Source organism: Oncorhynchus masou, chromosome 21 (genome assembly GCF_036934945.1).
Source record: "Oncorhynchus masou masou isolate Uvic2021 chromosome 21, UVic_Omas_1.1, whole genome shotgun sequence".
In the NCBI taxonomy this organism is placed as follows: domain Eukaryota; kingdom Metazoa; phylum Chordata; class Actinopteri; order Salmoniformes; family Salmonidae; genus Oncorhynchus; species Oncorhynchus masou.
Genome location: NC_088232.1, coordinates 48200216 through 48214592, shown reverse-complemented (window position 1 = coordinate 48214592; position 14377 = coordinate 48200216). Strand labels below are relative to the sequence as shown.

Genomic DNA, 14377 nt, shown 5'->3' with positions numbered 1-14377 from the left:
GTGTAGTGAAGTGTGTAGTGAAGTGTGTAGTGAAATGTGACGTGAAGTGTGAAATGTGTAGTGAAATATGTAGTGAAGTGTGAAATGTGTAGTGAAGTGTGTAGTGAAGTGTGACATGAAGTGTGAAATGTGTAGTGAAGTGTGACATGAAGTGTGAACTGTGTAGTGAAGTGTGACATGAAGTGTGAAATGTGTAGTGAAGTGTGAAATGTGTAGTGAACTGTGTAGTGAAGTGTGAAGTGTGACATGAAGTGTGAAATGTGGAGTGAAGTGTGAAATGTGTAGTGAAGTGTGACGTGAAGTGTGACATGAAGTGTGAAATGTGTAGTGAAGTGTGTAGTGAAGTGTGACGTGAAGTGTGAAATGTGTAGTGAAGTGTGAAGTGAAGTGTGAAATGTGTCGTGAAGTATGTAGTGAAGTGTGACATGAAGTGTGAAATGTGTAGTGAAGTGTGAAATGTGTAGTGAAGTGTGACATGAAGTGTGAAATGTGTAGTGAAATGTGACATGAAGTGTGAAATGTGTAGTGAAGTGTGTAGTGAAGTGTGTAGTGAAATGTGACGTGAAATGTGTAGTGAAATGTGTAGTGAAGTGTGACATGAAGTGTGAAATGTGTAGTGAAGTGTGACATGAAGTGTGAAATGTGTAGTGAAGTGTGTAGTGAAGTGTGTAGTGAAATGTGACGTGAAGTGTGAAATGTGTAGTGAAATATGTAGTGAAGTGTGAAATGTGTAGTGAAGTGTGTAGTGAAGTGTGACATGAAGTGTGAAATGTGTAGTGAAGTGTGACATGAAGTGTGAACTGTGTAGTGAAGTGTGACATGAAGTGTGAAATGTGTAGTGAAGTGTGAAATGTGTAGTGAACTGTGTAGTGAAGTGTGACATGAAGTGTGAAATGTGTAGAAGTATGTAGTGAAGTGTGACGTGAAGTGTGACATGAAGTGTGAAATGTGTAGTGAAGTATGTAGTGAAGTGTGACGTGAAATGTGACATGTGTAGTGAAGTGTGACATGAAGTGTGAAATGTGTAGTGAAGTACGACATGAAGTGTGACGTGAAGGGTGAAATGTGTAGTGAAGTGTGAAATGTGTAGTGAAGTGTGAAATGTATAGTGAAATGTGTAGTGAAGTGAAGTGTGAAATGTGTAGTGAACTGTGTAGTGAAGTATGTAGTGAAGTGTGACGTGAAGTGTGAAATGTGTCCTGAAGTGTGACATGAAGTGTGAAATGTGTAGTGAAGTATGTAGTGAAGTGTGACGTGAAGTGTGACATGTGTAGTGAAGTGAAGACCATGGAGCAGAAAGGCAGAGGTGACAGTTGCAGCATGACCTTGACTGTTCATTACGGGTGATGGGGAGAGTGGTACACCAGAGAGGTGTGCAGTGTTGTGAACGCCACTGTTATCCCCGTCTCCCCCCTCCCTCTCGGACGTCTCCCCCTCCCTCTCGACGTCTCCCCCCTCCCTCTCGGACGTCTCCCCCTCCCTCTCGACCGCCCCCCCCTCTCGACCGTCCCCCCTCCCTCGACCGCCCCCCCCTCTCGACCGTCTCTCCCCCCCTCTCGACCGTCTCCCCCCCTCTCGACCGTCTCCCCCCCCTCTCGGACGTCTCCCCCCGTCTCCCTCTCGGACGTCTCCCCCTCCCTCTCGACCGTCTCCCCCCTCCCGTCTCCCCCTCGACCGTCTCCCCCTCCCTCTCGACGTCTCCCCCTCCCTCTCGACCGTCTCCCCCCGACCGTACCTCTCGACCGTCTCCCCCTCCCTCTCGACCGTCTCCCCCTCCCTCTCGACCGTCTCCCCCTCCCTCTCGACCGTCTCCCCCTCCCTCTCGACGTCTCCCCCTCCTCTCATCTCCTCTTTCCGAGGAAGAGATGGGAACGTAACAATGGAGGGAGGATGGGCCAAGGCTGCCATAAGTCACTTCCCTCAACTTTCACCTCACCTCTCCTTCTGCCTCCCCCTCCCCTTTCCCCCTCATTCTCTTCGCCCTGGTCACCATGGATAAAGGACACCCACTTGTCACAGCGTTCTCTCAGACACACCCCCCCCCCCCCAATACATGGACTGACGGACATGGACACACCCAGACAAATCCCCATTTTAACTGGATAGGACACTGGCTCTTTATTCTGCATTACTTCCCTCAGAGCTTTTCCCTGCAGCCCCCAGTTGATTTATGCTGAACGGGTGGAGTATCCATTGATGCAAATGAATTGCGACACGTTTGATTTGTAAAAAGCCATCTCAGACTAGATTTCAAGACGTGTTTAGTGTAAACTGTTGTTACAAGGATGGGGGCTCGGGGGGGGGGGTGAGAGCGTGTCATCTCCACAAATAGACGATCTATGGAATATCAAAACAGACATAAACCATTGTCAACACTATTTAACAGTGTTAATAAAATAAAATACATTAATGCTGAATGTGACATTTGGTGGCCGCAGTACAAACATGTTCACCGTATGGGGCATAAATCATAAGGAACATCTACAAATAAACTGACGAAAGCGAAAGCGGCATCCCCAAAATAATCTGAGCAAATGGTCCACAGTAGGAGGCACACTACCCATAAAACCAAGCAGTCGAAAAAATGGTCTACCACAGTAGGAGTCACACTACCCATAAAACCAAGCAGTCGAAAAAATGGAAATAGTTCCAATTGGTTTTCCACCACTATGTACATTGTGAATTCTAGGGGGCTGTGTTTTGTGTAAGCTTAACCTGGCGTGACATTTTGATAAGTGTACATCTCTCTCGGACAAGGGCAACATGTAGCAATATTTTTGCCTGTATTTACCCCCCCCCCCCAACAAAAAAAATGAAATGTAATTAGCTGCTAATGTGGCTATTATAACAGAACTACAAATGCCTATAAAATGCTTCACGTCACTCACCAGGATTATGCCGATATGGGCGAGACTGCCGAATCAAGGCGAATTTAAGAATCTAGTGTTAGCTAAATTTAGTAATTCATAAATTGGCTAAAGTTCTGTTAACGGTCTTGGGCAAGTTTTAAATTTTAAGTGTTAAATTTAGCAGATGTTATTGTGGGTGTAGCGAAAGGCTTGAGTGCCTAGCTCCAACAGAGCAGTAGTATCTAACAAAATCTCATATGTATATACTGTATTCTATTCTACTGTATTTTAGTCAATGCCACTGATTTGCCAAAGGGAGGGTGGGGGAGAGCCGTGTAGCAGTGATAGCGTAGCAGTGATCGAGTGTTTTACCAGAGTGAGTACTTCACTCAATGTGTTGCTATAACTTCGGTAGCGTCTTCCTCAAATTTGCTTTGTTAAAATCCCCAGCTGCAACAAATGCAGCCTCGGGATATGTGGTTTCCAGTTTTCATAAAGTCAAGTGTAGTTCCTTAAGGGTCGAATATACACGGCTGTGACACTAACCAAACATACGGTCGGCATTTGATTGTGAGGTAATCTAGGTCGGGTGAACAAAATGACTTGAGTTTCTCTATGTTATCACAATCACACCATGAGTAGTTAAATGGGTGGCAGGTAGCCTAGTGGTTAAGAGCCACTAGGCTACCTGCCAGTAACCGGAAGGTTGATGGGTCAAATCCCCAAGCTGACAAGATAAAAATCTGTCTTTCTGCCCCTGAGCAAAACCACTGTTTCCTGGACACTGTGGATGTTGATTAAGGCAGCCCCCCGCACCCCTCAGTTGGACAACTGACTAGATATCCCCCTTTCCCTTATGAAAAATAGACCACCACCCTTCTTCCCAGAAAGTTCTTTATTCCGGTCTCTGCGATGTACTGAGAATCCAGCTGGCCGTATGGGACGGGGACACTATATCTCGAGAGAGCCATGACTCCGTGAGACAGTATGTTCCAGTCCCTGATGTCTCTCTGGAAGGAGATCCTCTCCCTGAGCTCGTCTACTTTATTGTCCAGAGACTGAACATTAGCCAGTAATATACTCTGAAGTGGTGGACGGTGTGCGCGGCAGCCTTTTGGAGCAGCCTCTGGAATAAGTTCAGTTGCACTGGGGGGTACGAACAAAGGATCCAATTCAGGAAAGTCGTATTGCTGGTCATAATGCTGGTGAGTTACCGCTGCTCTGATATCCAAAAGTTATTTCTGGCTGTATGTAAAAACACACAAAAAAAAAATCTGGGCTAATAATGTCAGAAATAACACACACACACACACACACACACACACACACACACACACACACACACACACACACACACACACACACACACACACGAAATACTGCAAAGTTGCTTAGGATATAGACGCAGAGCGGCCATGTCTGTCGGCACTATCTTTGAGGTAGAACTACTGTCATGTTATTGATGCCCCCCCCCCCCAAAAAAAAAACGGATTTGCACATTTTCTATTCCAGAACCAATGGCTGAGTCTTGTCACCTCTCAACTAGGTCAGCCGTTTCAACCTGGAACACTGTTCTCCTGCTCTGGTCTGTTTCAGTCATTGCAAAAGTCCTGAAGGGCAGGAGTGTGTGAAGGGTTTTGGCCAAGCCCAGCTCTAACACCTGACTTAAATAATCAACATACCGAATCACAGCGATAGGATACGATTTGTAATCAGGTACGGGCTGTAACAAAAGCTTATACACACACACTCCTGCCAAACAGCTGTTCAGCTGTTTAAGTCATTATTTTGAACAATTTGGGGGGGGGGGGGGTGTTATCTATCGCATGCTCCACGCTCACTGAACTTGTTGACTGATGCCATGGCGAGAGCAGCTGCCAACCAGAGGACTGCAGCCAAGGCAGCACTGGTCCACACCTGTCCTGTATGTCAGGTGAGTAGTATTGGTTGGTACTGTATGAGGCGTTAGGTTTCTCTCCATCTGTATTCTATTGTACTGGCTTGTGAGGTACAGTCACATGTGTGGAAGTTTGTTGCATCTTACTGCATTTGTGTCAACATTGAATTAAATCTAAACCAGATTGTTAACTTCCTACATTTTGTACTTGACCTTCATAGATGCAGACCCGAAGACATTCAAGCAAGCGTCCCACTCTCAAGTGGAGCGTATTTGACCACTAGGTAGTAAGGTTTCAATGACAAGTCCACTGTGGGGATCAATAGGGAGTAAATAGTAGGTGTCTTCTGCTTCCAAATGCATAAACAAGAGCCCATGCAGATTGCTGATATATCATAGCGCTTTTGAAGGGGGGGCGCTGGGAAGTAATTTGAGACGCTCAATTGGAGACATTTTGCTTCAAAAGCCACAGTAATAACCTGCAAATTAAGACTGGGGGAGTACACTCGCTCAGCACGCCGATCAAACAACTGTTTCCTTGCCGACCGGCTCTGGTTGCTGCCACCGCAGAGACCTAATAAAGTGTAAACATCAACACCATGACAACAGCAGCACCCCTGGTAGACAACTGTAAAGTTAGGGACGGACACACCAGACAGACAGCACGTTCTAGTGGGGTAGAAGACGGGACCGATAGGCTTATTTGAAGACAATAATAAAACCTTCCTGAGACCACAGTGTGGTGGCAGGTATACGAGAACAGTCTTGTATTGAATCATTCAATCCCAACAACATCTGATGCTGGATGGGATCAAGAACTAGTCATTCAACTCATTAATACCAACAATCAAGACACTTCTATGCATCAATGAACACACATCCAAAGCACGTTTAGGCAACACACACACACACCACACCGTGCTGGACATCATGGCAGCCAGAGGACCTATAGGGGAGACAAACGGCTCCTTCAAAAAGAGCCCTTTCCAGATGGCCTTGTTTTCCAGACCAGTTGCTCAACCGCCTACATCCAACAGGGTGTCCTATTTCATAGCCTCAGCAGGCAGCCTAGAGCAGGTGGGGAGGGTTAGGTTAGAATACCTCAACCTAGTCAGACTCCCACAATCCCTTACTACACACACAACCCATTGGGCTGTCCAGGGGTGTTGCAGGCATCACATGGTGTTAGTAAACAAGGAAGGAAGTAACTGTGTCTGAAGGTCATAGAAAGAGATGACAGGGCGAAGCGTCTCCAGAGTGAGGTGTCTCCAGAGTGAGGAGTGTCCAGAGTGAGGTGTCTCCAGAATGAGGAGTCTCCAGAGTGAGGCGTCTCCAGAGTGAGGAGTGTCTCCAGAGTGAGGAGTGTCTCCAGAGTGAGGTGTCTCCAGAGTGAGGAGTGTCCAGAGTGAGGTGTCTCCAGAGTGAGAAGTGTCCAGAGTGAGGCGTCTCCAGAGTGAGGTGTCTCCAGGGCGAGGGGTGTCTCCAGGGCGAGGGGTCTCCAGAGTGAAGCGTCTCCAGGGCGAAGCGTCTCCAGAGCGAGGCGTCTCCAGAGCGAGGCGTCTCCAGAGCGAGGCGTCTCCAGAGCGAGGCGTCTCCAGAGCGAGGCGTCTCCAGAGCGAGGCGTCTCCAGAGCGAGGCGTCTCCAGAGCGAGGAGTGTCCAGAGTGGGGCGTCTCCAGAGTGGGGTGTCTCCAGAATGAGGTGTCTCCAGGGTGAGGTGTCTCCAGAGTGAAGTGTCTCCAGAGTGAAGTGTCTCCAGAGTGAAGTGTCTCCAGAGTGAGGAGTGTCCAGAGTGAGGCGTCTAAGAGTGAGGCGTCTCCAGAGTGAGATGTGTCCAGAGTGAGGAGTCTCCAGAGTGAGGAGTCTCCAGAGTGAGGAGTCTCCAGAGTGAGGAGTCTCCAGAGTGAGGAGTCTCCAGAGTGAGGAGTCTCCAGAGTGAGGAGTCTCCAGAGTGAGGTGTCTCCAGAGTGAGGAGTCTCCAGAGTGAGGCGTCTCCAGAGTGAGGCGTCTCCAGAGTGAGGCGTCTCCAGAGTGAGGTGTCTCCAGAGTGAGGCGTCTCCAGAGTGAGGTGTCTCCAGAGTGAGGCGTCTCCAGAGTGAGGTGTCTCCAGAGTGAGGTGTCTCAGATGGACCATCACCCACCCTGTCCTCACCTGCAGTCGTCTGAGTGACATGATGCCGCACTTCCGAAGTTTCCACACCGATGACGTCATCAAACGACTACCTCGACACACACACACACACACACACACACACACACACACACACACACACACACACACACACACACGAGCTCTCTCTCACCTCAGCGTGCATGTCCTACGGTAGGAGAATTAGAGCACGGACGTCTTGGCAGGACAAGTTATTTTGGTGTAATTGACATGCTGCACTGCAGCAGAGGACCAAGACAATCTAATTACTGGGAGGAGGAAACTGAGAACGAGAGGAGGAGTATGAACGAGTGGAAGGAAAATGGTGAGAAGGAGTCTGCCACTCCTTGGACAAAAGCAGATAGGTGTGGGAACTGGGGAAGATGTGAAAATGGGGAACGTGAGAAGGGGAGGGGGGTAAGGAGGAGGGGGCTCATAAAGACATCTTCAGTGGCAGCAGCTGTGTCCGGTGCCAAAAACAGGTGGACATGGAAAGCAGAACCCTCATCTTGGGAGTTTGTAGCAGTCTAGAAACGCTAGGCTAGACTGTGCATCCCAAATGGCACCCTATTCCCTATACAGTGCACTACTATAAAAGGAAAAAAGGGTTTAATTTGAGACGTCGATGCAGAGTACGTACTCGGCCTGGAGTCCTCGACCAGCCGGGGAAGAATCTGAGAAATCACCCGGAAAGGTGGACGGGAGGAAAAAATTCCCTCTGCTGATAATTATCTTTACAGTGTCCCCGGGAACGGCACGGAAACAGTTGGGATTTCTCAATGGTGACTGATTATTTTCTCTCGCTTTCTCGGGTACAAGAAAATATTTAGTCAGAGAAGGGAGAGCTCATCTGGCCGAAAAGAGAACATTGGACCCCCTTTGCTAGGCCCACAGAACACAGCCGTTTGAGGTCAGAGTGAGTCAGCCTGTGCTCTTGCGTTGACTACCATCGGCATAGTTTTCCAGACATAAAGGCCGCCTAGTAAGAGAGTGACTAAGTTAACGCAGCAACTCCACTACAGCAGAGAAAAGTCTCATGTTGGTCTAGCATTCCTCTGCTTTCAAATCAGGTTTTCTTTAAAATAGCCTCAACGATTAACTTTTTTTTTACATTTCTTTTAAGTTAGTGCCTTAATGACCTGACTGGTGTTGCATATGAGAGAGAAAGAAAGAGTGCACGAGAAAGAGGGGGAAAGAGAGGGAAAACGTTGGACTTTAGAGGTCAGCTGAGGATGCCTGGGTGTGTTTTTAAAAGAACGGCCCACCATACCAGACGGGTCTCCGGTGCGAACGGGAAAGCTGTCATTCAGCCTCCCCACGTCAACTAGCTTAGGGGGTGCCCCCTCCCCCTCCTCATCAGATATACATCTGGATGAATATCTGGTGAATTTAAGTCAGGATCAAATCTTAAATTGTCACATGCACTTACTTACAAGCCCTTAACCAACAGTGAATATTTACCAAATAAACTAAAGTAAAAATAATAAAAAAGTAACATTACAATAACAAGGCTATATACAAGGGGTACGGGTAGGTACAGAGTCAGTGTGCGGGGGTACAGGTTAGTTGAGGTCATTTGTACATGTAGGTAGGGTGAAGTGACTCTGCATAGATAATAAACAGTGAGTAGCAGCAGTGTACATGTAGGTAGGGGTGATGTGGCTATGCATAGATAATAAACAGCCAGTAGCAGCAGTGTACATGTAGGTAGGGTGAAGTGACTCTGCCTAGATAATAAACAGTGAGTAGCAGCAGTGTACATGTAGGTAGGGGTGATGTGACTCTGCATAGATAATAAACAGCGAGTAGCAGCAGTGTACATGTAGGTAGGGGTGATGTGGCTATGCATAGATAATAAACAGTGAGTAGCAGCAGTGTACATGTAGGTAGGGGTGAAGTGGCTATACATAGATAATTAACAGTGAGTAGCAGCAGTGTACATGTAGGTAGGGGTGATGTGGCTATGCATAGATAATAAACAGCCAGTAGCAGCAGTGTACATGTAGGTAGGGGTGAAGTGGCTATGCATAGATAATAAACAGTGAGTAGCAGCAGTGTACATGTAGGTAGGGGTGAAGTGGCTATGCATAGATAATAAACAGTGAGTAGCAGCAGTGTACATGTAGGTAGGGGTGATGTGGCTATGCATAGATAATAAACAGTGAGTAGCAGCAGTGTACATGTAGGTAGGGGTGAAGTGACTCTGCATAGATAATAAACAGTGAGTAGCAGCAGTGTACATGTAGGTAGGGGTGATGTGGCTATGCATAGATAATAAACAGTGAGTAGCAGCAGTGTACATGTAGGTAGGGGTGAAGTGGCTATGCATAGATAATAAACAGTGAGTAGCAGCAGTGTACATGTAGGTAGGGGTGATGTGGCTATGCATAGATAATAAACAGTGAGTAGCAGCAGTGTACATGTAGGTAGGGTGAAGTGACTCTGCATAGATAATAAACAGTGAGTAGCAGCAGTGTACATGTAGGTAGGGGTGATGTGGCTATGCATAGATAATAAACAGTGAGTAGCAGCAGTGTACATGTAGGTAGGGGTGATGTGGCTATGCATAGATAATAAACAGTGAGTAGCAGCAGTGTACATGTAGGTAGGGTGAAGTGACTCTGCATAGATAATAAACAGTGAGTAGCAGCAGTGTACATGTAGGTAGGGGTGATGTGGCTATGCATAGATAATAAACAGTGAGTAGCAGCAGTGTACATGTAGGTAGGGGTGATGTGGCTATGCATAGATAATAAACAGTGAGTAGCAGCAGTGTACATGTAGGTAGGGGTGATGTGGCTATGCATAGATAATAAACAGTGAGTAGCAGCAGTGTACATGTAGGTAGGGGTGAAGTGGCTATGCATAGATAATAAACAGTGAGTAGCAGCAGTGTACATGTAGGTAGGGGTGAAGTGGCTATGCATAGATAATAAACAGTGAGTAGCAGCAGTGTACATGTAGGTAGGGGTGATGTGGCTATGCATAGATAATAAACAGTGAGTAGCAGCAGTGTACATGTAGGTAGGGGTGATGTGGCTATGCATAGATAATAAACAGTGAGTAGCAGCAGTGTACATGTAGGTAGGGGTGATGTGGCTATACATAGATAATAAACAGTGAGTAGCAGCAGTGTACATGTAGGTAGGGGTGAAGTGGCTATGCATAGATAATAAACAGTGAGTAGCAGCAGTGTACATGTAGGTAGGGGTGATGTGGCTATGCATAGATAATAAACAGTGAGTAGCAGCAGTGTACATGTAGGTAGGGGTGATGTGGCTATGCATAGATAATAAACAGCGAGTAGCAGCAGTGTACATGTAGGTAGGGGTGATGTGGCTATGCATAGATAATAAACAGTGAGTAGCAGCAGTGTACATGTAGGTAGGGGGTGAAGTGGCTATGCATAGATAATAAACAGTGAGTAGCAGCAGTGTACATGTAGGTAGGGGTGATGTGGCTATGCATAGATAATAAACAGTGAGTAGCAGCAGTGTACATGTAGGTAGGGGTGATGTGGCTATGCATAGATAATAAACAGCGAGTAGCAGCAGTGTACAAACAAATAGTCCGGTGGCCATTTGATTAATTGTTCAGAAGTCTTATGGCTTGGGGATCATGGCTGAGGTTGGGGTGGACTGGGTGGACTGGGTGGACTGGCTGGACTGGGTGGGACTGGCTGGACTGGGTGGGACTGGCTGGGACTGGCTGGGACTGGCTGGGACTGGCTGGGACTGGCTGGGACTGGGTGGGACTGGGTGGGACTGGGTGGACTGGGTGGACTGGCTGGACTGGGTGGGACTGGCTGGGACTGGGTGGACTGGTGCCCTTCCCACCCACCCGGCAAAACTCCCCAAACTCCTCACACACTGTGTACACACATTCTCCTTCATCAATACCATGGCCCCAACCCCCAAGGCAAACACTCCATCCTATAACCTCCCCTGATCTCTACAGAGAGATTTGACAGCGTCCGTATGTGCTCCTATCCAGGCCTCTCAGTGTCCCTGCAGTGTACTTACTCTATACAGCCACAACCCTCGCCGTCCAGTCTAGTCCAGTCTCAACTCTGGATGCTTTCAAGAGCCATTCAGGGTGTTGAGTGGTGAGCATTCTATTTTCCACCTCCCTGTGTATTTTTGGAAAGGTTGTTTTCAACACCGTCCCTCTCCCTTCCCTCCCCACCTGCTCCTCCACCCATTTGGGAAACTAAATCCTAAACAGCTGGTAGCATCCTGTTTTCCGTCTGGAGGCACTTCATTTAGCCAGGTGGAAACAGAGTAGAATACACCTTCAATGATACCACCACTGGTGGAGCAAATTTGTAGCATTCAATTAGAATGCAATGCTATTCTGTGTGCTAAAGTAGCTTTCAATGCTATTCTGTGTGCTAAAGTAGCTTTCAATGCTATTCTGTGTGCTAAAGTAGCTTTCAATGCTATTCTGTGTGCTAAAGTAGCTTTCAATGCTATTCTGTGTGCTAAAAACAGCTCTCAATGCATTCTGTGTGCTAAAGATCTGCTATTCTTGTATTCAGCGTTCAATGCTATTCTGACAAAGTTTGCTTTCAATTGATATTCTGTGTGCTAAAGCAGGTTTCAATGCTATTCTGTAAAGTAGGTTTCAATGCTATTCTGTGTGCTAAAGTAGCTTTCAATGCTATTCTGTGTGCTATTCTGTGCGCTAAAGTAGCTTTCAATGCTATTCTGTGTGCTAAAGTAGCTTTCAATGCTATTCTGTGTGCTAAAGTAGCTTTCAATGCTATTCTGTGTGCTAAAGTAGCTTTCAATGCTATTCTGTGTGCTAAAGTAGCGTTCAATGCTATTCTGTGTGCTAAAGTAGCGTTCAATGCTATTCTGTGTGCTAAAGTAGCTTTCAATACTATTCTGTGTGCTAAAACAGCTCTCAATGCATTTAACGGTAAGATCTACACTTGTATTTAGCAGCAAAGTTTGATTTGATTTCTGTGCAGCAAAGCAGGTTTCAGTGCTGTGCAGTAAAGCAGGTTTCAGTGCAGTTCCGTGCAGCAAAGCAGGTTTCAATGCAGTGCAGTAGGTTCAATGTGTGCAAAGTAGCTTTCAATGCTATTCTGTGTGCAGGTTTCAAATGTAGCAGGTTTCAATGCTATGCAGCAGGTTTTAATGCTGTGCAGTGCAGCAGGTTTCAGTGCTGTGCAGTGCAGCAGGTTTCAGTGCTGGTGCAGTGCAGTGGGGCAGGTTTCAAAGCTATTCTGTGTGCTAAAGTAGCTTTCAATGCTATTCTCTGTGCTAAAGTAGCTTGCAATGCTATTCTGTGTGCTAAAGTAGCTTGCAATGCTATTCTGTGTGCTAAAGTAGCTTGCAATGCTATTCTGTGTGCTAAAGTAGCTTTCAATGCTATTCTGTGTGCTAAAACAGCTCTCAATGCATTTAACGGTAAGATCTACACTTGTATTTAGCGCATGTGACAAAGTTTGATTTGATTTCTGTGCAGCAAAGCAGGTTTCAATGCAGTGCAGTAAAGCAGGTTTCAATGCAGTGCAGTGCAGTAAAGCAGGTTTCAATGCAGTGCAGTAGGTTTCATTGCAATGCAGCAGGTTTCAATGCACCAGGTTTCATTGCAATGCAGCAGGTTTCAATGCTATGCAGTGCAGTAGGTTTCAGTGCAGTGCAGTAGGTTTCAGTGCAGTGCAGTAGGTTTCAGTGCAGTGCAGTAAGTTTCAGTGCAGTGCAGCAGGTTTCAGTGCTGTGCAGTGCAGCAGGTTTCAGTGTTATTCTGTGTGATAACAAGGAATAGTAGGGAGAAAATAGGGACCGAGGGAGAGGGCGTGAGGACTCCTTTGGCCTTCAGTGACAATGTAAGGCTATAAACTACCATTTACCCCACCCCCCCTGTCCTCCCCCCTCTGCATGTGGGATATGGAGAGCGGAAGAGAGAGAGGCACCAGAGAAAAGGAGTTCAAGGATATCTCTCTATAGCTCCTGATTGACTAGGTACATTATGGGCTATTTGTTTGAGCAGAGCCATCAAACCGCTGAAGCCTTGTCAGAGGCAAGGACAAGGTGAACTTGGTGGTAGAGACAACTGACAGGCTTAAATCTGAATGTAACAAGGAGCATGTGTGCGCGTGTGTGATATATAAACATCTACGCAGATGTGTGTGTGTGTGTGTGTGTGTGTGTGTGTGTGTGTGTGTGTGTGTGTGAGAGAGAGACATGGCTTACGTCAGGGTACTCTTTTAGAGGCACGAAGAGCTTCTCCTGCAGATGAATGATTGGCCCCAGGGCCTCGGGTAATTCCAGAGGCTGTCTGTCTATAGGTCCGTTGGCTGTGTCGTTGTACATGTCTTTCCTCACTCTGTTGATCTCTGAAACACACCAGCACAGACAACACACGGTTAGAGGAGTGGATGCAAATTACCCACAACAACAACAAAAAACAGACTTGAAAGGCTATGGAAAAGTCAAGACAACGGCACTAGACACAAAACTAAGCAAATGGGTACGAATCGGAGTGAAATGGCACACAGATGGGTAGAAATGGTAGGATCAACTGTAAACTTCCCCAAACTTGAAACTCATGAACCGCCTACGGTCTTTATCATAACAGAATTCTTAAGTGTGTAAACAGGAGGTCAGGAGGAAAATAAATAAATAACGGGAAATGAAACGCCCGTCCAACTGATTCATTCTGGCCACAGCCGTGCGTTGAGGTGGTCGGTGGTGGCTGGTCTAGTTAAATAGTGTGTTGGGGGCAGCACAGGACAGTGGGAGCGAGCTAATCGTTCAGCTCAGATCCGCCTGTCAGATAAAACAACAGACGGGGCAATGCAGTCAGTTGACCTCTAGGGGGCGGGTTGAGACAAGGAGTTCATATATAAAAATATATATTTTATAAATAGACCGATAAGTCTTTTACAGATGCATTCGTACCGGCGTTTCATCCACCAAAAAGGACAGCTTTAAGATCCAATATAATTATTGGTCCTGAAAAGGGTCGTTCTTTACATGGCTATAAGTCCATCTTGCCTTGGCGCTACAGCAAGACTGGACACTATCCCCCAACGCAACTACACCAGTCGGAGGAGAGAACTACTACTAACGGTTACTACTTCTATGGTGAGCGCCGAGTAGATAGAAGCTTGCCAGCTCAATAGTGCCAAAAATGCACACTGGCCACATACTGTTTACGAGAAGTGTCATGGTAGGGTGTCAAATGTTTTTTATTTTTTTATTTTACCTTTATTTAACTAGGCAAGTCAATTAAGAACAAATTATTATTTTCAATGATGGCCTAGGAACAGTGGTTAACTGCCTGTTCAGGGGCAGAATGACAGATTTGTACCTTAGCTCAGGGATTCGAACTTGCAACCTTTCGGTTACTAGTCCAATGCTCTAACCACTAGGCTACCCTGCCATGGTAGGTTGTCAAGTGTCGGGACAAACATTGGACGCTATGCCTAAATGTAAAGCAAGCATCATACATTCAATTCTGTAGTAACTTT

The 14377-nt window shown here is 46.6% G+C and overlaps 1 protein-coding gene across 4 annotated transcripts in view; it reads right to left on the bottom strand.

Annotated features, from left to right (window-relative positions):
* The window catches only part of LOC135508443 (protein quaking-A-like), a 136934-nt gene that overhangs the window by 81153 nt on the left and 41404 nt on the right, over nucleotides 1-14377 (bottom strand). For all 4 annotated transcript variants that reach the window (XM_064928629.1, XM_064928628.1, XM_064928631.1 and 1 more), the window contains exon 2: nucleotides 13098-13240. In XM_064928629.1, coding sequence (XP_064784701.1) covers nucleotides 13098-13240 — 143 coding nt within the window. The remainder of the gene's footprint in view (nucleotides 1-13097; nucleotides 13241-14377) is intronic.